General features: G+C 45.3%; 2 protein-coding genes across 2 annotated transcripts; both read right to left on the bottom strand.

Annotated features, from left to right (window-relative positions):
* Positions 1 to 329: 329 nt before the first annotated feature.
* On the bottom strand, positions 330 to 13,321 carry LOC125536277 (NADPH HC-toxin reductase 1). Its single transcript, XM_048699469.2, has 5 exons — positions 13,059 to 13,321; positions 12,773 to 12,942; positions 7,571 to 7,786; positions 702 to 1,096; positions 330 to 603 (listed from the first exon to the last, which is right to left on the bottom strand). The coding sequence occupies exons 1-5, from the start codon at positions 13,162 to 13,164 to the stop codon at positions 471 to 473; spliced, it is 1,020 nt and encodes a 339-aa protein (XP_048555426.2). The 5' UTR covers positions 13,165 to 13,321; the 3' UTR covers positions 330 to 470.
* A 1,021-nt stretch (positions 13,322 to 14,342) lies between these two features.
* On the bottom strand, positions 14,343 to 20,406 carry LOC125536276 (alpha/beta hydrolase domain-containing protein VTE7). Its single transcript, XM_048699467.2, has 11 exons — positions 19,993 to 20,406; positions 19,792 to 19,889; positions 19,536 to 19,633; positions 19,381 to 19,430; positions 18,937 to 19,032; positions 18,651 to 18,740; positions 18,280 to 18,369; positions 17,677 to 17,772; positions 15,215 to 15,280; positions 14,927 to 15,104; positions 14,343 to 14,834 (listed from the first exon to the last, which is right to left on the bottom strand). The coding sequence occupies exons 1-10, from the start codon at positions 20,203 to 20,205 to the stop codon at positions 14,928 to 14,930; spliced, it is 1,074 nt and encodes a 357-aa protein (XP_048555424.1). The 5' UTR covers positions 20,206 to 20,406; the 3' UTR covers positions 14,343 to 14,834; position 14,927.
* Positions 20,407 to 24,558: the final 4,152 nt, after the last annotated feature.

Genomic DNA, 24,558 nt, shown 5'->3' with positions numbered 1-24,558 from the left:
TCGAGAATGATGTAGACATGACCGAGACGCTTCTCCGGTCAATAACCTTCCTACATATTCTACGAAGATCTTTATCGGTCGAACCTTTATGACAACATACGTAGTTCCCTTTGTCTGTCAGTATGTTACTTACCTGAGATTCTATCGTCGGTATCTTCATACGTAGTTCAATCACGTTACCTTTATGAGGAATTAACCACTTGATGGATTGAATTCCACAACAGATAGAAAAGGTGACTTATCGAAAATAAAATTTCAGGTTCAGGAGAAGATATCACACCGCTTTGGGCTCTAACATGCACACCACTTTGGGCTCTAACATGAAAAACTCATGACATAACCCAAAATTAATGATAAAGAGGAAGAGTAACCTCAACATGTTTGAAGAAAAATACGCAAGAATTCAAACAAATAATGTATACACGTATAATTGGACTGTAAAATGTTGATCAATGTTATGTGCATCCACATCATAGCACCCCCAACCTCTTACCGCAATCCACGCTGCCATCAAGCACCTCCTTTGCTCCATACTTATACTTAAACCCCAGTTCCACGAGCTTGTTTGTGTTAACATGCACCCTCACTCCCTCTCCCACCACCCTAATAGTTCACACACACACACCCACAAAAAACACAATATTAATCGCAAAGTACCACGCAGGAGTAATGAAACTAAGATATTTTGTTCAAAAACGTACTCTTTGTCCACTATCTCAAGTTCAGGGTGTTTGCCAGCGTAGTGCTCCAAAATGTCCTGCATGTTGGTGTGCGCGGTGGTGCAAAGGTATCGGCCACCAGCAACATCAAGCGACCTCTCCATGCAAAAGATATGCGCCTCACAGATGTCGTCAATGTGCACTAGTGGTATAGAGCCAAGAAGGGTCTGTAGGGACTTGAGGGACTTGTGGTGGAGCTTGACGCCAGTGAGTGGTGACAACATGACATGGATGCTTCCACTGATGTGCGGCAGTAGAATGTCTCCTCCTACGAGGCCGCATAACAGGACAACAACGTCGAATGCTCTGGCTTTGGAGAAGTCGTCATTGTACTTGAGTAACTCCTCCTCAGATACGGTCTTGGAGGAGACATAAGCCTGTTGATAAAACAAGTCAACATGGAGACCATGGAGGATTGGGCATGTAAGATCTTGGGGTTAAAATAAATATAAGTAAATGTTATTTTGGGTTGCTAAAAGAAATATGATGATAGGGTGTGACAACACTTGCTATGCAGTAAGTATCTCCACTCGCACACGCTTCCTCGGGTTACGGGAAGACCATCAGACTCTCCTTTCTATAAAGACCTAATATTAGAGAAGATATTATTTCTTGTCCATTGCGTTCATGGTTGGGAGTGGTGAGTGGTGGGAACGTATCTGGTGCACCGACGCAATTGGTGCTACCGGTGCACCGAACCCCGTTGCACATTAAAAATATTCAAAAAAATCTAGAAAAAATTCAGTGCATTGATGCAACATCACTGTAAGTTGTCACAAAAATTCACGTCAAAATTCAAAACATTGCTCGAGATACAAAAATGACAAATTTGACATCAATGTGCTAATGGGCCAAAACTAGGTTTTGGGAGGACACATGGCTAGGGGATAGGATTGAATGAGAGGTACCCTACCTTGTACAACACTACCAAGGAAAACATGTCACTATGGCTCATGTTTTGAACTATATTATTGAATGTTTGTTTTCGATAGGTTTCGACTGAGAATAAATGAATATCATAACTTTAGTTGGTGCAACTCTTGATTTCAATCAATTTATCTCAGGAGTTGGATGTTTCCTAATGGAAACCCCCATAGTTAGGCGTATTGTACAATCAAATCAACATGTACCCTTCACCATAAAAAGGATCAATGTGTACCGACATTATGAACGATAACCATGTTTTCTAAATGCAAAAATCATGTAAACATATGGTAACCCTCAAGACTAAGATATTTATTCGGTATTTAGTTATAACAAAAGATGTCTTAGCTGAACACAACTGGCACGACAATAAAAGGGGTTGTCCTTGCGCAATGGGTGTGGATGACGTTGTTTGTGTGGTATTTAATAATTGGTTAAGGGGTTGGTACTGAACAAGCACAAATGATTAATGCTCAAATCTGGGTGGGGGTTTCATGCACTTTATGTTGGGCTTTTTGAATTGCCATAATGATATTGTGTTTAACAAAGAAAACATTTTCAATTTCTTGAAGGTTGTTCCCATGGCTACCCATTGGATCTATACATGGTTCTCACTGGAACATGTGGATGTGAGGGATGTTGTGGACTTTGGGTGCATACGCGTTGAGACGCAGCTCAGGCTTCATTCAAACAATTCAAATGGTAGCTAAGATACATGGCACATTATTTGTAAAATGTAATATGTTTGCTTTTAATCGTAGTCATAATGGCGTTGCATTCTTGTTTCTTTTGTAAGGATTGGAAATTTTGCAATAAAAATGCTTGCGTGCATCAATCAATACATATGAGGGAGACTTCTCTTGTCTTTAAAGAAGGCAAAATAAAGAGTTAACTTTACATTATTTTGTATTTTGTAAGTAGCTTTCTCTATATCGATCTAGTTGCACAAAACTATTAAAATGTGCATGTATGGAGCATTTTGTTGGATACGGTTTCTCCAAAGTTTCACGTTGTGGACCTAAAAATAAGAATATTGTGATGATTTAGAAGTAGATATTCCCCAAATTCATCTATGTCATGCAAAATATGGCAAACAATCATGTTGTTGTAGAATTAGAATATAAGGTAAGCTAGACGACAAACTGCGTGTTGCCACATGAATTGATTTGCAATATATTTCCATGAGATTTGATTGTATGAAAATGAATATTTGAATTAATAATATATTGCATATGTTTGACCACATCATATGTGCTCTCAGTTACCGTTAGGGAGTTTGAGAAAAAAATTGCAAAAGCATGAGAGAAGAAAACTTGGTATGAAGGACACACACACACACACATGCATGCAATTAATTTTTAAAGCTTATTGAGGTGATGAGGTGAAATAGCTGCATGTGCTCTAAAATATTTAGATATAGACTAGATAATTGCTCGCGTGTTACAATGAGTGTTTAAATATTCTAGTAGGTTACTGGTAATTTACCTGCTTATATTAATGTGATTATGTAAAAAAAGATAATTTTATTGCTAAAAAATTATTTGATAAGTATTTATTGACTTATCAAAGAAAAATATAGTTTTATTTCGTAAGTCAATGAGAGGTCGAGCAGTTGAAGGAGTTCTCAGAAAAACCGGTAGAAAAAATAGATATGGGAGAGGAAAATATCAAACGAGATAGAAAGAAGGGGAGTGTAAGTAAGGTTGGACGAAAGAAGGAGACGTAGAACCGTATGTGTTTTTTTAATGTATACGTAGGAGAGATGAGTAGGAGAAAAGATAAATATCACAAATTGTTTTGTTTCAGATTTTGTTGTTTGCCTGGCCGTAGGGTCCACATGTGATTGTCCATTACTCACATCCTCATGTAACGAGGTGTCGACTACTTCCATCTTAATAACCCAGGATCGCATGAACAAGATAGGAGTCGCAAAAAATGCAAGTCAGACCATTGGGTGCATCTATAGCTCGCGCCTTGCGAGTGCGAAATGGTCTAAAAGGGAAAAGAAAAGGAAATTAACCGAAAGAAATTATGGGAAAACCCTAACAAAAACCAGAAGAAAAAAAACAAAGAAACAAAAAGCAACGTGGGGTAGGGGTTCACGTAGTCTTAACCTAAGGTAAAATTATTGTTTTTTTAAGAAAAGGAGGATGATCCCTCGCCTCTGCATCTAGACGATGCATGCAGCCACTTTATTAATTATTCTTATAAGATCTTATAAAGTCATACAATAGTAAGATTAAAGCCATCATATAAGCAACAACTATCGCTACACCTATGCAATTGATGAAGGGGCGCTGATAGCCTGGGCCTAATACCAAACAAACATCGTAGCCAAACCTAAACATCTAAGACCTGAGGTCCCAATCATGACGCCTGCCTGGTATGGGGCACCTACCAGGACGCCTGCCGGGTATGAGGCTGCCGCAGCCACCTGCCACGAGTCCATCTTCAGAGTTGTACTGTTGCATCTAGCGTGCCAGGTCTCTCTGCCATCGACGCCACCACGACGCCAGACAGCGCCGTCCTCCTGCACGAGTCCATCCTCCACCAAAGAAGCCGTCCGCTGGTCCCGCGAAGCCGAGTGCACCTTCAAGAATGCCGCCCCAAAGGGGGTTACGACACATGAATGCCGCCAACATCCGATCAGCTGACCTAGGGTTTTCCCTGGAGGTATTGAGTGAAGTTGGGAGCTTCACCTCGATGATGCCTTCATGAAGGAAACGATGATAAGGGCATCGTCATTACCGGCTCCGGCCATCAACCGAAGACCAGGTTTTCACCCGGATCCATCCCAAGAAATCCACCCAACAACATGTGCACTGTCTCGACCGCCTTCAAAGCCCCAGATCCAGCCGCCTAGATCTGGCGACCAACCGCAGCAACAGTGCCACCATGGGATCCCTGGCGCACCGGCCACTGCCTGGGTGTGCCACCACTGAAGCCTAGGAGGAGGGCTCCCACCCCGCCTCGCCAAGCTGCGAGAGCCGCCGAGAAGGATCCCGCGCGCTCGTCACCGTCTCTGATCCGAACCAATCCAAAGAAAATCGCGGTCACAGATCCGCCTTGGACAGGGACCGCACCACGCCATGTTGCCGCGGGAAGCCCTAGCTTCACCAGCCGCCACCCTCTAGGGCCGCCGCCCCGGGATCCAGACAGAACCTCGCCGCTGCCACCGGCCAAGTTCCGCCACCGCCGACCGGCCACTGCGACCTCCGCCGCCATGCCGCCGACGGATCTGGGCGAGGATAGCCATCCTCCCCGAGGACACACGCCGCAGCCTCTTCTCCCGCGTACTCGCACGAGAAGCCACCGTGGCCGCGTCCCCACCCCTCGCCGGATGTCGCGCACGAGCCGCCCTGCCGCCGGCGAAGGCTGCCGCCACGAGGAGACCCGCACGCAGCCGCCACACAGCTCGGCGTCAACCCATCTGCAGCCGCGCCATGGGCCCGACGCCGTCAAGATCGTCGCCGCCACTCCGCCAGGATCCGCGCGCCCCGGCGCCTCCGCTCGGCCTGGCCGCTCCCGCAGGCCACGAACGCGAGGAGGGGAGAAGGCCCCCACCGCCAGCCACCGCGGGAGGCTTTGCCCCGACGGCTCTGGCCGGCGGCGGCGGGGAAGGGGAGGAGGAGGAGGGCTAGCGGCAAGGGGTGGCGGCGCCGCTCGTGTCGCCCGTGGGAGGAGCGACGCGGGGGCTAGGTCAAATATCAACTGAGTATTTATGTAGCAAAGAGAGCCTTGGCTTAGTGGTTGGGCATGCGGTTGTGCAGCCTAACGACCCGAGTTCAATTCCGAGAATTGACAGGTGATGCATAGGAGTATTCCTTCATTTATTGAGAATCAAGTTTGGTGTGTGGTGGAACCACTCATCAAAAAATATCTTGATACTCATTTAAAAAATTCTGAGGACCATGTTTATTTTCGTACTCATACTAAAATGGTTGTATGCATCCCTAGTTAGTGCAGAGGCTGGAGAAGTGAAATTCTTCCCCATTTAAAAAAAAATGTGTGTGAATCCACCTGTTCCTTCTATACGCTCATAGCTCCCCTGACAATACCCCTATACTTACTGTCGCAGAAATTCCTATGATACTGTTAAATATTGGTGTTCTCATGTGGTGTTTGATGTTGGAATTATTGCACTTTAGCCCATTTTACTATTTTCAATTATTACTAGGAAATCTAGAGGCTCGTATGACCCGTTCATGCATGTCAAACTAGTGTGCAAAGTTTAATCTCGTCCCGGTTGAGGAAAGAGTGTTGGACCAACATATAACGTTGGTTGCCTCACACAACATTAAGAGATTGAGAAGACGACCCATACATGTGCTCCTCCTTAATCATCCACCTCGCACACACGTTGTATTTCATTGTCGAGCCGAGCCGAGATAGAACCTATGCCATGTGTGCGTGGTGTCTTCTTTTTTCACACTGAAAAGTAGTCAAAACAATTTTGCACTAGTGGAAAACAAAGCTTATTGGACTGTTTCCCTTCATCGGTCGCTGCTCTTCCGTAGAGAGAACCACATGCGTCTGCCTCCTGTTTCCATATCCTTGGGCTACCTATCACTTTCCAATCTCGCTTCTCGAGGTGCACCGCAAAGTGAAACAACAAGCCCGTGAAACCCTGCCTCTTGTGATTATGTACCAGAGAGGGACGATCTTGTTTTTTGTGATAGCTCTCGGATGAATGTTGGATTCTTCTCCACTATGGTTGTTCACAGCCACTTCTCCAATGACAACTAGTTCCGCGACGCCAACGATCTCTTCGGCAACATGGCTACCAACGTGAACGCCTCATCTTCCACCGCACCATATCTGTTCTTGTCCCGCTTGTTAGGATTGTGTTTGGACTACTAGTATCAGCAATCGATATGCATATGATGCTTTTCTCTTATATTTACCTGTTTGCATGACTAGTTTCAGTACTTTGTTGCTTGAACCAATTATCATTTCTATTATGATTATCATATTTTACCTATTGTTTTTTTGGATTAAACTCAATGAAAAATTGTTCATATATGCAACATATCTTGGAAACTTTGGAAGGAGCGCAATGAGAGAGCGAATAACAATGAATTGTCATTGCCACCGGTCGTCTTTTCATGCATTCACATTGAGTCTAGGAATTGGGTCCTGGCGAGTGCCAAACACTTGGATAATATTATGCTGAGAGAACAGGTTCAGATTTTGGCTTTAGGACTCGGATACACTTTTATGAAACTCTTTTATTTAATGTACGTGGCAAATCTTTTACTCTATGGAAAAACGATGGATGTTTTCTCACATGCATGTCCACAGGAGGATTGTGGCTACAAAATTTAATGGCACTTACGGACATTTTTTTTTTAAAGATCCAGCACTGCTGGCTTTTCATTGATTAAGCAGGGAGCATGCGGAAAAAAATTCATGATCAAGTGATCATGGTGGGGTTTACAGAGTTGACGTCACTAGAGGGGTCGCCATTTGCCTAAAAGATATAATCGGTATATGTAGTAGAACTTTATATGTAGTAGTCCTATCATGCATGTAGTACACTGGACCAAGTATCAATCATTGTTTAAGCCAGCCAGTGCATATGATTAGAGCGGATGAATATAGAGGTTTTTACCGAATAAGGGAGGCAGCATAATCTTCGAATTGGTCCATTACCTTCTTCAACATAGTCATAGGCCGGTCTCATATGACTTTAACATGTTGACTTTTTTTATTTATTTATTTTGTAAACGGTTGGTGTCTGACTATGTGCATATAAGCTGGACGTAACTACCAAAACATCGTATATTTAGAAATATCTAGAAACGGCGGGAGTACATTTTAGTTTAATATAAAAATGGCTTTTATATAAAGAAAATGCATGCTGTACGCGCTAATATCCATGAATTTACTTGGCGGGGTCTAGGCGGCCAGGAATTAGAAACACTCACATCCAAGAAGCCATCGTTGCTGTGGCTGTAGGACAGGCCTAGCGGGGTCCAGCAGGATTCGTTCACGGACTCCTTGTACCCGTCGCCGTTCTCACGGAGCGGCGAGGCCGTAAAAACGGAACCTGTATGGATGACACGTCTCACTGTCTTGGACCGCTCGCACTGTTGCAGGATGGTGCGCGTCGCGTCCACGACCGCTTCCGTGGTGTCCTTGTACTGCGAAATCAAATCAAGGGGAAAATAAAAGTGAAGCCAATGTGTGGCCCTCAAACAACAGCCATGTATTCCATCCCTTTCCTTTTTAGTCAGCATATATGTTTTGTCTGAAGTGAAAATATTTCTAATTTTAAAAATATATAAAAAAACTACCATTCATAATACAAAATAAATATTATTAGATTCGTCATGGAATATAGTTTCATATTATATGTATTGGAAATAAATTTGGTCAAACTTAAAAAGTTTGACTTGATACAAACTTGAGTAAAAAGAACAGAAGGGAGTAGATTCAAATAAGTCAAGAAACTAAGTAGTAGTACGTGCTTGCAAGAAAAAGAAAAACGGACTACGATTGCTTCGGCGTGCAAAAATCTCTTGCTATAGAAACCGACGGGCGGGTAGTGCTAGCGAATGCTTGCCAATTGCCAAGGGAGTAGAGCTATCGACGACGTCGTTTTGCGGCCAGCGGCGACGAAAGCATGTGTCCTCTCAAGTCACAGGGTCATTAAGGGCGTGTTTGCATGTCCTCCCGCTCCACGCTTCACAAAAAGCTAGAGCGAAGCTGAGCCGAACGAAAAATCTCGAAGAAGCTAGCTTCGAGAAGCACAGCCGGAGTCCAATGTAAAAACACGAAGCACCAAAATCACAGCTTCAGGAAAACGAGAAGTGAGGAGTTCAGCATAATTACAAGGAGATGCCACCACCAAGTCGAAAAAACAATTCGCACGGCTCAGCCCCGACGCCTGTTCCCCTCTCTCCCTCGACATCTCTTCTGCTCGTGACCTACCCAGTGCCGCCGGTTGCCGCCGCCACGCCCGATTCCACCCCTTCGCCGGCCGGCGATCCTCTCCGCCAGTAGATCCGACCATTCCAGCCCCGTTCTCGCTGGATCCCGTCCCGAACGAGCACTTTCCAGCGCCGCCAGCCAGGAGCAGCAACCCCACCGGCAGGAGACGCCCACCTTGACGCCATTGATGTCAGTGCTCACCATGTCATCCTTTGAGCCAGCCTCCTCGCCCTCGCCCCAACCCAAGGTGAGCTCGCCTTTGCATCTTCCCTATGGCTGGTGATGGTACTGTACAAGTGCTGGGAGAAGCTGTCAAGCGTGCAGAACGCGTCGGAATTGCCAAGTGAAGTAAGAAGCTAGCTCTAGAAGTTGGATTTGTGAAGTTTTAAGAAGCTAGATAGATTTCTAACACGCCCTAACTCATAGTACACAGAGAATTGAAAGGAAGTAGTGCCATGCAAAAAGGACAGGTGTCCCATGAGCGTGATCGCGTGATCGCGTGGAGCTGTACCGTATGTGGATGATTCCACTAGGTTGAACATATGTCCACCGGCCGATGTGACAATTTTTTAATTTTTTCGCTAATCATTCAAGTACATAAAACAAAGTCTTCTCTCAGTCACTTTTCTTTTTCTCTAGCGTAGCGCGAGGACGAAGGCAGGGACATCATGAGAAGCGCCATCAATGAGCGTCGGCCACGGCAATACAAAGACTTGTATGAGTGGGAGCCGACAATAGCTGACGGTAATGAGTAATAAACTTACATTTCCGCTTCGGTACAACCCCTTAAACATATCAAGGGCTTCGATTATTCCATACCCTGTCATAACAAAGGGCGCGATGGTCTTTTCTTAATGTTTTTTTATAATAGCTGATGGTATTGAGTAATAAACTTACACTTCCGCTTCGGTACAACCTCCTAACACATCAAGGGCTTAGATTATCCCATACCCCTTTATAATCAAAGGGCAGGATGGTCTTTTCTTAATGTTTTTTTACCAGTTGGATAGCCACTTCAACCAACTACTGATTGTGTTATATTCTAGCGAGAAATATATAAGAAAACACAGTAGCGTACATATTTATGAAATATTTTATGAAAAAATCTAAAACTTTTATTAAAAAATGTGAAAAATTTTAAAATGCCGAATAGTTTTGGAATTTGTGAACGAAATTTGAGCAATTTTACTTTGAAAGTGAACAAATTTTTGAAACACAAACAATTTCTGAACATCTTTCGAAATATGATTTTAAGAAAAATTGTGGTTTTCTTTTTTGGGGGGTTTTGTTTTTCCCATTTTCAATTTTATTTTGATCTTAATTCTCTTTAAAAAATCATGAACTGTTTCTAAATCGTGAACCTTTTCTTAAATCCATGAACTTTTCAAATCCGGAAATATTATTTTAATATCGTGAACTTCGTTTTCAAATCTGTGAACGTTTTTACACATCCAAGAACTATTTTCAACTTTATAAACTTTTTCCAATGCCCGGGATTTTCTTTTTCAAATTTGTGAGCATCTGTTTTTAAAATTCATGATTTTTGTCAAATCCATGAATGCCTGGGCAGGCCCAACAGGCACGCGACAGGAAAGATGCATTGCCTAGTTGGGCTAAAACATAAGTTTTTTTTTCTTTCCTGTTTTTAGTTTTTCTTTTTTCCTTAATTTGTTTTTCTCCTTTTTGAAACCTATCTAAAAATTGAAATATTTTTGTAATGCCAAAAATGTTCATATTTTCAAACATTGTTCACAATTTTTAAAAATATTCTGAAATTAAAAACACTATTCACGTTTACATTTTTGTTCACAAATTTAAGAAATGTTTGCAATTTGTGGATAATATCAATTGTTAGGAATTTGTCCACAATTTTAGAAAAAGTGTTCAGGTTTATAAATTTTTCATACACAATTTGAAATTCCATAATTGTTCACTAATTTCAATAGGTTGTTAGGATATAGGAGAATGTTCATGTTGATTGATAATGCCAAAAATTGGAAATAACAGAGGCATTCTTAATTAAAAACTACATGCTCACTGATGCACCCGTTTGGCCTAGTCTAGCCCACTCCTCTCAATAGGTGTTTTTTTTCTATGGATGAATAACCCCAACTTCTTGCAACAACTTGACACGGATATATGAAACATCCATGCCACGTTTGAACAACTTCCGACACCGTTTGCACGTTGTGACACGTCCGCCCATTTATCAGTTTTTTTACCCAAAAAACTCTAAAAAATGCAAAACTTGTTAAAAATCCAAACAATTTGGCACGATGCCTTGAATTTATCATAAAAGCTGGTGGAAAAAAATTAGAGCCATTCAACAGATGTCGAAAATCAACGTGCTTTCAAAAGGATCCTTCTCACCCTACGTGAACACCCTTCGTCGCACATAGTCTTTGGGGTGCTATTGTTTTCTTAGGACTTTCAGATGAATCTCTGATTCTTTTTTCCTTGTTTCTGAAATAAAAGATTTTTTTTTCTAAGATGGTGTGGCATGTGTGGGTCACATGTGGTGAGGTGAATAGCTTGCATGTGAAGAGAAATAAGATAGTGGGGATGAACTATTTAGGTATTATAGACACCTAAATTGATAGCATATTAGAAAGCATGCACTCTAAATTTGGCCGATGCGATAAAAAGAGTATTCATATTGTTTTCTTGAGTAAATAAGGTATTCAAATTGTTTGGGTGAAATGTACGTGAAAGGAATATTGATTTATGAAGAATGATATTTCAAATTATGTATGCCAAGAATTAGGTACTATACACTTCGTGTGAAATTTCAAATTTTTAAAAGGCTTAAAGTATTATTTTTAGGGAAGGTTATCCTATATATGATTACATGTGTCAGCTGAGACGCGCAATGCAAGCTTCCTGGTGTGACAAAAGTTTGTGGAATTGAAAAAAGTTCATCGGTTTGAAAAAAGGTTAAGAATTTGACAAAAAGTTCACAGATTTGAAAAAAAATCACAAAATAAAAAAATTCACAATTTTGACAAAACAAAGTACATGAATTTGATAAATGTTTGTCAAATTCAAAAAATTTCATCGACTTGAGAAAAGGTTAAATAATTTGTAAAAAGTTAAAAAAATTGAACAAAAATCTTGAAATTGATAAAAGTTTGTGATATTGAAAAATATTCATTTATATGAAAAAAGATCACAGATTTAAAAGATAAGTTCAGGGATTTAAAATATCTTCACGAATTTAAGAAAATGAAAATAGAAAATAGAAAAATAAAAAGAAATAAAGAAAAATAAACCAAAGAAAAAAAGGCAAAAAAGAAAAACAGACTGATAAGATATACAACAAGACGAATAAAAGAAGAATCCAGGCACAACATGTGCACTGTCCTATTTGGTTACTGTAGGTAGAGATAAACCAAGAGGTTGGGTGTTCGATACTGCTTCACCCACTTGTTTTTTTGAAGCTTAAAAAATAATAAGATAATAAATGGGCCAGGGCCAGGACGGAGGGGGGACATGCTCCAGTTTGTCTGATGAGTCGGCGGATCTGCTAGGTACGTCTATAGGCAAGCGGTTAGGGCTGGGTCCGTCGACGGCTGCACGAGGTAAAAGAATACAGAAGAGAAGAAGCAGTGCTGGTTATGGAGCTATTATACATGAAATACTAGAGTACTCTGCTAGTTTTACTACTTGTAATTTTGTTCATGAGTTTAGGAGCTCGAACGTCGAAGCTCACAATCTAGCAAAGCATGCACTTAAACTGGGGCTTGGTCGTCATGTTTGGTTGGGCCGGCCACCCTGGGGATCTTCATTTCGTCTATGTAAACTGTGTGACGGATCAATAAAGCTTTGCTGATTGTCTCAAAAAAAAAGATAAAAGAATACAGACTATTGGAGAAAGAAGAAGATCTGGCCGTCCATTCCGTGATCCAACGGCTAAGAGTAAAAGCAATTGACGCCAAAGAAAATATTCAAGTACTTGATAAATAAGCAGTCTACTGCAATAAGTTTTTCTCAGCTCCGAGGAGAGAGAGGGACGATGACGACAGCTCGTCTTCAACTTGCTTCGGTGCTTGTTCTAGTCGCTAGATTGTCTACAAATTTTATTGTATTTTTTCTATTTTTGACGTTCATTCTATCTCCATGATTGGTAAAACAACAGCACCCCATCTTATCTTCGTAACCAATACACAACCGGCCGAGACAACTAATTACTGGTTTACCTTGGAGCTGCCGGAGTTGTGCTGCAGCGGGGTGGCGACGAGGAAGACGAACTCGCAGCCCTGGATCGCCGGCTCAAAGGAGGCGGCGTCGTAGATGTCCGCCTCGAAGAGCACCAGCCGCTCCGCCGCGCCGGGGAGCGACCTCAGCAGCCCCGTCTTCTTCTCATCCCCTGCCAGGCCAATTGTGCTCAGGAGTACGCACAGAGAACTTCGACTGGGCCATCGGGGCTTGCGTGACGCGGCCGGGGCGTCGTTCTACAGTGACGGCGTGGGAGAGGGCACGTACCGAGGTCTCGTACGGTCCCATGGACGGTGCAGCCTCTGTCGAGCAGCTTCTTGACGAGCCAGGACGCGATGTACCCTGCCGCTCCGGTGACGCACACCCTGCTCATCTTCTCCGGCCGGACTCTCTTTCCTATCCCCTGACGCCCAGTGATCCTGTGTCTATATATATATATATAGTACGTGTGCCGTGCTGCACCCTAAGCCTCAGTGGTATTATCCACATGCCCCGCCTTGCTGTTATCGGTTCTGAGTGGTCGCGGACAACGACATTGGTCTCCGAGGAAATGTTGGAGCCCGTAGTAGGTGTCCAGTCCACCTCCGATAGCGATTTGCTTCGTCACACCTACGGCATCTTCAGCGCACACCGCAAATTTTCTTTCGCATCTGTTCGTGGATAGAGAGGATCAGTCTGCGAATATGAATGCGCGAGGACGCTATTCAATGCTAGCCGCATACATTTTAATTTTTTTTAAACAAACCGAATGAAATTCATACAAGCAAGGCTAGATTTCATTAAGGAAGAGGCCCTGCCCGTGGCCCAAGGCCTGACGGGCTTTTAGCGTGATGGGCCGGGCTCGGGCCTGGGTTTTTTGCATCAGGCTTTGGTAGGCCCAGCCCAAAGCCCGGGCCAGCCCGACAGATGGCGGGGTATATTCGGGACCAACTTTCTGATCGGTCAACCATCTTAGAGTTACTGAAACCAAGCACATTTAACTTTGAAGTTCTTCCCAAATAGGCTTCCGAAAGAGAAGATATTCTTTGTTGATATGAGTAGTCTATCATTTCTATTAAGCCAGACTTTCATGGAGACACACGATATGACTACTTCAAACTCACAAGGAATTTCTGGATGTGGAGCATATGTGGGCTCACAATGGAAAGCAAAGAGCTCATTGTTGAGTTGTGAACTTTAAATAAATTATATGTAGAAATACATATTTTTGCTACCAACATTTGTCATTTACTCCCTCCGTACGGAAATACTTGTTATCAAAATAGAATCCATTTTGATAACAAGTATTTCCGGACGGAGAAAGTACATGCGAAATTGACATGTATGATGGACGTGCATACCGGACACGACATATGAGGGGCCGTCCGGATGCATCCACGGACGTGCTGGACCAATATATAGACAGGTGTGCGGTGCACCGGTGCTGAGTTCTTCTCCCGGGTGGGGTGATCGTGGGCAGTGACGATTCGTGGAGCCCGTAGCAGGTGTCCAGCCCACCTCCGGTTTGGAAATGTTCTTTGTTCTTGCGTGGAAATAACGTAGGCCGTAGCAGGTGTCACCGGTTAGCCAGTGGAGAGTGTTATTAGTAGAAATGTCTCAAGTTCGCACGTGGGCGGCCGCAGCAGCATCTGCGTGACGCCAGCCCGCACATACATATGCAGACAGACATACTATATGTGTCGATACAACAACAAGACGGGCATGCTCGATCGAGACCACCGTGACTGTACTGTAACAACCGATACGTACAGTTTTCTAGTGCTAATCTAAACCAGCAACCTAAAGAAGTGGAGCTGACGGAGGAGTAGAGACAGAGACACGTTTGTGCCTCTGCTAGCTGTTCCAAGTTCTCTAGTCTAGTGCAACCTTTTTCTGCCTCTAATCTTGGGGCCTGTACGTACGTTGATCAACTCGGTTGCTCCAAGCCGGTCGAGAACGCAGGCAGGATGTCGCTGGGGCGAGCGTAAACAGCACAAGTGCGCCATGTACAATGTTACCTCGTGCACGCTAGCCTGAGGGATCTGCTCCTCTGTTCACCGGGTCCTGCAGCACATCGGACAGTGCACGTAAGACGTCCGTGGCTCACCGGCAGCAGGACGATGGAGCAGCAGGGCTTTCGGTGAAGAATGGCAGACCTCATGTTGATACCAGAGTTGATGACAGGGAAGAAGCCTGGTCCGCCTTGTCCACGCCATCGCCCCCGAGGAAGTCGAGCACATGCTTTGCCGCCTCCCTCGGCTTCTCGACATGGGGAATGTGGCCGCACTGCCCTACCTGCCTTAAAATCGCGCTGGGGAGTTCCTGCTGTAACCGCTGCAGAGCGCCACAACACGTTTAGAGTGGCGTGCATTTGTATCTGGGACATGCATATATCTTGCAAATTAGACCATGCATGGCAGTTTGGCATCATCAGGCAAACTTACATATGCTTGCTTATTGCTAATAATTCCATCATCCTCTCCCCATAAGACCAGGCATTTTTGCTTTACCTGTCCACGAAAACAGGACACTGGTCAGAATTATCATTCGGTTGTACATCCATTTCATTTTTCTTCCGCACCAGATTGTCATATCCAGCAATTCAAATGCTAATAACAGAAGTATAGAGTCTATAATTGATCAGCAGATGAGAATGATGTATCATTACGAATTGGTGTTTATATGTACAAAGCTTCAAGCTAATACAATTGATGATATGGTTGGGGGATGAATTTCATCTCTCCTCTTATCTCAGCAGAAACTGGTGCTCGCTGAGGTAGCTGCAGTGTGTTGGACAATTAGGGAAACACGCAAACCTGTGTATTTTAAACATAAATTTCCTGATGATCCTTTTTCTTAACCCTGAAACTGTAGAATAATTATTCTACGGTATATTTTCATTAACGAAAACACTAACGCTCACACGTGTGGGCGTCTGGCAACTCGCCCACACACATGGATCCTCGTCCAACCAATTCTGCACGAATCTTGGCGCGTTCTAGCAGTTTTTGTGTGCCACGTAGGACTAAGCTGGTGTGTGGGCATTCATCCGGTCGCCCACACGTCCTTTTTCACCACACGGGGGACTGGTGTTGGGCGTTTAGCAATTCGCCCACACCAGTTTTCACGCACGCAGAGGGGACTGGTGTGTGGGCGTTTATCACTTCACCCACACTCCCGTCTCCTCGCCCACACCCAAAGCTGGCAGTTGCCATGTGTTTCTGCAGGGTACATGGCAACTGCCCTAGCTTTGCTTGTAAGCAGATGGCAACTCTCTTTTACCCGAGTTGCCATGTGTTTTTGCATGGTACATGGCAACTGCCCTAGCGTGCACGTAAGCAGATGGCAGCTCTTTCTCTTTACATGGCAACTGCCCTAGCGTGCTTGTGAGCACAGGGCAACTCTTTCTTTTACCCGAACATGTTTTTTTTGCCATGCCTTTTTTTAGTGCTACACGGCAACTGCCTAATGTTAGTGGGTGGCAACTCCTAAAGTATTGAAATCATGGTAATTGCAGTAGACCAGACCATACATGGCAACTGTAGTTGTCCGACATGGCAACCGAAGTTCAGCGACATGGCAACTACAGTTAAACGAACATGGACGAGGGTCTGGACCATGGCAACTGCGGGACGCGCGGTGACTGTCACGCGGGCATGCGGGACCACGAGGTACGAGGCCTGACGTACGGGGCGTGTGGGTGTTATCTATTTCGCCCACACACACGCGTGTGAGAGGGATCGAGAGGGGAAAAAAGAGGTGTATGGGCATTACTTGTTTTGCCCACACGTAGATGTATGGGCTGTTCCTCTTATAGACCACACAAAATGTGTGGGCAGACCCCCTAACGCCCACACGTGTGGCACTTATCGGCGTCCTTCATTAATGTATAACATGTACAAACATAATAAAATACTCCCTCCGATCCATATTACGTGTCTTAGATTTGTCTAAATATGGATGTATCTAACACTAAAACATGTCACATTCGTATCTAGACAAATCTAAGACAAGTAATATAAATCGGAGGGAGTACAAGATCGAATAATATGTACAAACATAAATTTCCTGATGATCTTTGGCTGTCATCTTTAACCTGTGCAGCCACATTGACTCCTGGGCGATGTTGCAGAAAGAACAAGATCGAATAAACATTTAAGAGTGATACTGCTCAAGAAGGTGATCACGCAGGCATATGCACGAATGCATTGATGGGCGCCGGCGACAAGAAGGATCATAGGGTGAAAGTGATGTTTCTACAGCTTTGCTAGAGACCCATTTGCAGATTTGCTGATGCTCTATGTTTTGTAATAACAGGAGATGTTAGTGTTTATTTCTGCTATGGTTAAGTTCTGTAAGACAGTTATACTGTGGCAGTTTCTTTAATGTAAATCAATAGAAGAGCCCGTTGTTTACAAAAAATTGCTATGTTTTACGCAACTGATTCTGCTAGTGCTGAAGGAAGCACATTAAAAGAACCAAAACACTTCAGAAAGTAAAGGAACAATACTGAGAAAAAAGAGAATGTTTCAAAAAATTGAGAAAAAAAGGGAAACTCTGAATCAGCATCGACAGCATTTATTTGGTGTCTTGCATGACCAGTAATCTTCACATCACTGAAGTTTTGTTGCAGCAAACAAGGCTACAGCCTCCAACAGTGGTCATCCGACACATATATTTTAATGATTTTGTAACAAGTTTGTTGTGTGCATATTTGGATGCAGAGACTGGGAGAGTGTTCTCTTCCTTCATCTAAATAAAACGAGAAGGTTACTGACTGATAGGTCCTACGAGCCTAAAGCATCATGAATGATATGAAGACCACGGAATTGGATAAGGAATAAGCAACATTTAGCATATGTGTACAGGGGATAAAATCATAATTTGGATGTTTATAGAAAAGAACCTGCTTTATTTGGTTTATGACATTATAACCTCCAGTAATCATAAAATTAACCGTAGCATCTTCCCACCAAGGAAGCAAGCAGTGTAGACGGCCAATCTGTAACGAATAATAAATTAATAAAAGAAAAAACACATGACTTGAAACCCAAAAATAAAGAGGAAACTAAATGGTTCCAATTGCGCGTGGTGATACCTGCACACTGTTAAAAACAGGATATCAGGTATACCTAAGCAGAATTCGACTGGCAAGAAATATATGATTGGGATGCAAAGTAACCTCTGTAACTAAATATAAGACGTTTTTGCAGTTCAATTACAATACTGCAGCATGAAGCAAAAAAAGGTTTGTATGTTTTTGACACATCAAATGCAGCATGACTGTTAACTTGTTAAGTACTTGCACATTGGGCATTTTTTTGGCATTTTTTGTCACAACAACACGCATTTACATGTGTGTTCAAGAAAAAAAGTTTCTTGAAGAATGTTAAGAGGAAACCACATACTAGAAAGGTATGAGTACGCCTCATAAAGTGGAGTTAACTGATAGACCAACAACCAGAATATGATAGTTGTTCCATTCAGTAAGGAATGTACAGATACTTACCTGCACCCAATCAAAGAATCCATCTGGAATCTTATAAAATGCCAAGCGTGTAGCGAATAGTCGTAGAGGAAGACTCTTTAGTACAAAAACCTGGGGAGCAAAAAATTACACTGTATTCCATCCAAAACATATGAACATACCACTGGATCGGTTTGACACAAACAAAAGATAATAATACAATATGAGCATTCTTTAGGACAAGCATAATCATCATAAAGTAAAATAAATATGCATACAGTAAGCATGGGCATCAGGAGTTCAGGACACAAAAACTAAACAGTAACAGGAATAGATATCAACAGAAACAGAATGATTCGACACTGAAATAAAGCTACGTTGAAGCAAAGCATGCAGCTCAGAAAAACACTCACCCCAGCATATGGAACAAATTTAGGCATTCTGGTCATATCTTTTGTGCCCTCAGCATATACACTTGCACCGATGAAGATTAATTTTGATACCTGCGATGAAGATGAAGTTGGCTTCTTGTAACAAAGCTTGCGGATTTGTCCAGTTACAGAAAAGTACATACAATTCGCATCAGTGACAGCATTAAAAATATATATATTTAGTTTTTGGTACTACTCCTACATGCTAGAGCTAGAGACTGCTAGGTAAGAAATGAAGAGGACACAGTATTTCTTAAAATGCTGGTACCGCTTCCGGATAGTTGACTGCGAAATCAATGGCAACAGCAGCACCCAGGCTAGGCCCAACCAGTACCATAGGCCTTTTGATGTAGGACCTCCAGAACTACACAAAGAGGTTGTCAAGATGTAAGGATATTACCACTGTAATCATAAAAACAGTTTTACTACAAAATCATAAAAACTGGTCTTAGAAGACTGTACATATTTAAACAAAGAAAGGCAGACTGAAAACTTGCTTAAAAAAAGCGCAGTAATACATAATCCAGAAACCCAGTCCTTATTTTGGGATAGAAGCTAGTTTTTGTGCAGCTCTGAGCAAGGCTGAAACTTCAGTCACTTATCAAACCCATTCTGAATTAAACAGGGAATCTGCTGACTAGGAAGTAGGAACTGAACTCATCACATGGAAATTATCTACATGTACACCAGCAGTGGTAGTTAACTTGTATACCTGATAAAGATGCTCGCGCTTAGACACAATATCACACGGTGGCCTTGTTTCTACGGTCCAATCGATCAATATATTAGAAGTGGTCACAATTTGCAGCAGTGGCAAGCACAATTACTGAACCAGTTCCAATGGCATGGAGCGGAGTAGGGGCATACCTAAATTAGAGAAGCCCCATCCAAGAATGTCCACAGCCCAAGTCTCCAGCCCAGCATCCTCCAGCAAAGGGTAGGTGTACCTCCACTCTAAACAAGAACTGCATCCAATACTTTTAGAGTGTCCATACTGCTAAATGCATGGTAAAAGTAGAAGACGACTCTTGTGGCAGCACCCCCATTAACACCGGAATTAGACACTGTAGGTCGAATGGTAAGATGGGCAGCGCCACAGAATTTGGTGTTGCATTGCACGCACCTGTCGAAGCCGTGGAGCAGCACGACCGGATCGGCGCTCTGCTGCTGCTTGAGTGGCCTCACGCAGCTGCTCGGTATCGGGCTCTTGGAGAAGCCGGTCTGGAGTGGGGATCAGTTCAGCAAAAATTCAGCACGGGTGTTACTGCGGCAGATTATTAACATAAGAGCAAAATTACGGCAGTTTGTGGAGAAGCTAGCTCGCCTGGACGGGCACGCGCTCGATTCGCTTGGCGAGGCGGAGGGCGGCGCCGTCGCGGATGCGCTCGACCGCCCTGGGCAGGAACGACGGGAAGTCGTTGCCGGCGGCGGGGGCGGTGGCGCCGACGTCGGCGGAGGCCGCGACCCTGAACCGGGCCCTCCGCGGCGCCGGGGGCGGCGGCGCCGGCGAGGAGGAGAGGGTGAGCAGCGGCGGCATTGGTGGAGTTAGCCGGTTGCCCCGCGCGCTCGTTCTCCGGGTTGAGCTGAGCGGATGTTATGGGGCGCCAAGGGGGCGGTGGGCAGCGGCCTCATGGTGGCCCCCGCCTGGCAGCCTGTGCTGCTGCCGCTACGTCGACGCGCGTCGTGGGCGTGCACAAAAACGGTGGCGCGCAATGGGCCGTCCACCGGCGATCGCGTCCAAGCTTTGCTTCGGCGGAGCAATCAGCCTTGGGCCGTTAACCGTTCTCGGCAAACTCCAAGTGCCGACACGTCGATTCCTGAGCTGAGCTGGGTCCTTCACGGGTGTGACCCGCCGACGAACCCTGTAGCACCGTCGCGACGCGCGTCCAGGCTATGGGCGCGGAAAGTGCCACGCTGCGTGGCGCACAAACATGCACGCATCACGTGGCGGCCGGCGACCACGGCGACCGACGTCCATGTCTGTGGAGTGCAATTTTTTTATCAAATTAATTTACGAATAAATCATTAACAGAAATAAACACGTGCTGATATTGAATCACTAAAGCACATAGTACTACGTTAACAACAGATACATCTACATATAATATTAACATGGCTAAAATACAAATCAACAGAAACGGGATAAACGAATTATACCCTTCAATCGGCCAAGGAGAGGCCACAGTGACGGCGGTAGTAGCAGCGGGGGCACCAGCAACCTTCTTCTCGGTTTCAAGCTTCTCAGCGACAGCACTGTCGGCTTCGGTGGACACGGTGACGATGAAAACGACGCAAGCATAGATGATGCAACAGATGTGGACGAACGACGGCGAGCAGTCGCGTAGGGGACGCTCTCACAAACCTAATTGCCTCTCTTCTGTACAGGATCCGAAAGAGGCGGGGTTTCGGAGGCCTGCTCTCCCATCAAGCATGTACGCGGTGGATGAGATGAGATCACCAGCGGCAGCAGCAGCAAAGAAACGACAGAGGACATGGAGGCAGATGTGATCAATTTTGTGTGACGGCTAGAGTTGGCAGACGCCCCATATGGTTTATATAGACGCAGCGGCGTGGAGAGACGTGGGCTGGACCCTCGTCCGATCGGCAACAGCCCAGAATCCGACATCTTAGATCGTGGCCCTGTTGTCAAAGACTCTCCGTCATGTACGGTAAATTTAAGCACATAGGTATGAGCTTGGTTCGGCTTATTCCTGCGGCGGGACGGGCGGCAGAGGAGGAGCAGTGTGAATCACTTCTCTTTTCAAGTTTTAATAGCATGTGAAAAAAAAATCTTATAAGTAGGTTCAACTCTTTTGTAATTAGCGGTATAAGACTAAACTTCTCACTACACATAGTGTCATATAAACCATATGGGTCTTTAATTTTTTTTCTTTTTTCGAAGCCTTTAGAAATTTTTCGAAATTGTTAGATACGCCCTAGGCCCACACTAATATTTCAACGGAGCGTGGGCTACAGTCGCCTGGGCGCGGCCGTCGCGACGTGAGCCCCGGCATCTATGGGCGGTGCGGCCGTCGCGACGTGATCGAGCCCCGGGGTCTCTGGGCGGCGAGTAGCAAACCCGGCACTGTTTCAACCAATGGGACTGCTCGACCTACCACCATCATTACCGCGAGCAGGCATGCACACGCGCCGAAGAAATACTCCCTCCATCCTAAATTACGTGTCGTAAAAATGGTAGAAATTGATGTATCTACTAACTAAAAATACATCTAAATACATCTGATTCGAACGGAGAGTACTATCGTGAACATGGCCGACGATGCGTACATCCGCGTCTTGGCTTTCAGGACAAGTAATTGGAACGGAGGAGAGTACTATCCTGAACATGGCCGACGCCCGACGATGCGTACATCCGCGTCTTGGCTTCCCACACGTTTGGACTGAGTGATTTGTCGTGGAGCACTGGAACAGTCGTACTGCGTACATGTGACTAGGAAATGGAAAGGAGCCGTATGTTCTTTCTCCACCGTAAACTCAGTGGATGTTTAACGGCAACGCCCGGGTATGTAACGTGGCCGCGTGCGGTACACCGGTGACTGGTCAAGTGCGCGCGCTGTGGTATAGCGGCCGGCGCCCTCCACGGCCAAAGTTGCCCGCGCTCTCCACGGCCAAAGTTGCCGGCGCTCTCCACGGCCAAAGTTGCCGGCGCTGGGTGTCGCGCTTCGCATCGGACGGGTGGCCGCGTCACCAAGCTATTTTTTGCTGCCGGCATCAAAAAATGGTTCAGTCGTATTTTCAGGAGTTTGTTTTTCGTCAATTTAGATCGAAATTAACGCCAGCGGACCCAGGTCGAACCCGGCACACTGAGGATGCCGGGAAAAGCGGTTTTAACACGAACGGGAATGGGCCCGCCGAGTCGGCGACACGCCGCTTCGTCGTTCTCATCACCTCGGTTCCCGCGGGAATCAATACCGCGCCGGTGAGCCTCCATTGATGCCTCACGGGCGGCGCCGCGACGCGTGTCCAGGCCCGTTCCCGCCACGCGTCGCCCGACATGCAGGTTCTCACCGCCCGCTTCGGCTATAAAAGCCGGCCTCCCCGCCGGTGAACACCACAGTCGCTACAACTTGCCTTCTCTCACATCGTCTCCCCACAGAAGCCAACTCTCCCCCTCTTCCCCCGCCAACGAGCAATGGCTGAGCGGTACCTCGGCGACTCCGTGGCGGCGAACGGTTTCGGCCGACGCCATCTCCAAGAGGATGAGGCGCGCCTCCTCTACGAGACCGACTATCCGGCGCCCCCAGACATGCGGGTGTCGGGCTCGTGGAAGTTGAGCGCCGGCGGCGTCCCGGTACCACCGGTGCTCACCGGGGATGAACGGCGGGCCAAGATCGCCTGCATCCGCTCATCGCTGTCGGAGGTACGCCGCCGACAGCCACATGCTATGGACGATGTACTTCGAGCGCCGTCATGAAGACCAGATTGCCTCCGCCAACGGCATCATATCCCCCGCGGCCGCCTCAACGCCGACGGGCGGCGCAAGTGGTGGGGCGTGCCCGGCCGCACCCTCGAGGCCCTCCTCGACCACATCGAGACCGGCAACACGCTGCACCTCGAGTACCCGCTGCACCCATCATTCTCTCGCCGCCGTGGCAGCTCCTAGACGCCGTGGCAAATGGAGGCAGGGACCTCCTCACACCCGTAGCGGCGCCCTCGTCATCAACGAGGGCGACTGATAATCCCCAAGTGTAGGGAATCATCGTAGCAATTCCCAATGGTGGAAGTGATAAGTATGAAGTGTCGAACCCACAAGGAGCTAAAGGTAAGATCAATATTCTCTCAAGCCCTATCTGCCATTGATACGACTCTACGTACACCGAACGTTTGCTTCCAACTAGAAACGAGAAATAAAACTACTTTGTGGGTATGAAGAGGGTAACTTTGCATGGTATCGCAGAGATAAAATATAAAAATAGGTGGTGTTATCATAAAGTTAGAATATATTAGTAATATTATAAATAGCGAGTGTGGAATAATGATGGATCGTTGTGCGGAATTGTCTTAGGCAATTGTTAACAAGACCGGTGGTCGTCATTGCAATTTCATATGAGGGAGAGGCATAAGCTAACATACTTTCTCTTCTTGGATCATATGCGCTTATGATTGGAACTCTAGCAAGCATCCGCAACTACTAAAGATCATTAAGGTAAAACTCAACCATAGCATTAAAGCATCAAGTCCCATTTATCCCATACACAACAACCTCTTTACTAGGGTTTATGCTTTTGTCACTCAAGCAACCCACTATAAGCGAATCATGAACGTATTGCAACACCCTACAGCGGGAATCCCTCACGCTTGCGCGACACGGAGGGCACAATAGGACAGCACCAAAATAAAACATACAACTCGTACCAATCTAGATCATCAATCAACCCATAGAGAAAGAAAATCTACTCAAAACATCATAGGATGGCAACACATTATTGGATCATAATATGTGGCATAAAGCACCATGTTCAAGTAGGGATTACAGCGGGGTGCGGGAGAGTGGACCGCGTAAAAGATATGAGGATGGTGATGATGATGGTGATGTTGATGAAGACGATCACCGCGGCGATGACTCCCCTTCCGATGGCATTCCGGTGCCACCGAGATAGAGGAGGAGAGGTTCTCCCCCTTGTGCTTCCTCCTCCATGGCCTTCCCTCTAGATGGGAAGAGATTCTCTCTCTGATCCTTGGTCTTCATGGTGATGATGGCCCCTCCGGGATCCTCCTCCATAGCCTCCGGTGATGATGGCCCCCTCCGGCAGGGTGTTAGAGAGGGCCTAGATTGATTTCTCGTGGCTACAGAGGCTTGTGGCGGAGGAACTTCCAATCTAGGTTATTTTCTGGGGGTTTCTGTATTTATAGGAATTTTTTACGTCGG

This window comes from Triticum urartu, chromosome 2A (assembly GCF_056163025.1).
Source record: "Triticum urartu cultivar PI428250 chromosome 2A, HENAU_Tu73, whole genome shotgun sequence".
Taxonomy (NCBI): domain Eukaryota; kingdom Viridiplantae; phylum Streptophyta; class Magnoliopsida; order Poales; family Poaceae; genus Triticum; species Triticum urartu.
This window is presented reverse-complemented; position numbering and strand designations above follow the sequence as displayed.

Bases quoted from the DNA above. Each gene is read 5' to 3' on its own strand.
- LOC125536277 (XM_048699469.2), bottom strand. From the start codon at position 13,164: ATGAGCAGGGTGTGCGTCACCGGAGCGGCAGGGTACATCGCGTCCTGG. The intron at 12,943-13,058 runs GTACGTGCCCTC...TTGGCCTGGCAG, and splicing joins TGGGACCGTACGAGACCTCG to GGGATGAGAAGAAGACGGGG. The intron at 604-701 runs GTACGTTTTTGA...GTGAACTATTAG, and splicing joins CTTGAGATAGTGGACAAAGA to GGTGGTGGGAGAGGGAGTGA.
- LOC125536276 (XM_048699467.2), bottom strand. From the start codon at position 20,205: ATGCCGCCGCTGCTCACCCTCTCCTCCTCGCCGGCGCCGCCGCCCCCG. The intron at 19,634-19,791 runs GTGCGTGCAATG...TATTGGATGCAG, and splicing joins CTGCTCCACGGCTTCGACAG to TTCTTGTTTAGAGTGGAGGT. The intron at 19,033-19,380 runs GTATACAAGTTA...CTCTTTGTGTAG, and splicing joins AGCGCGAGCATCTTTATCAG to TTCTGGAGGTCCTACATCAA.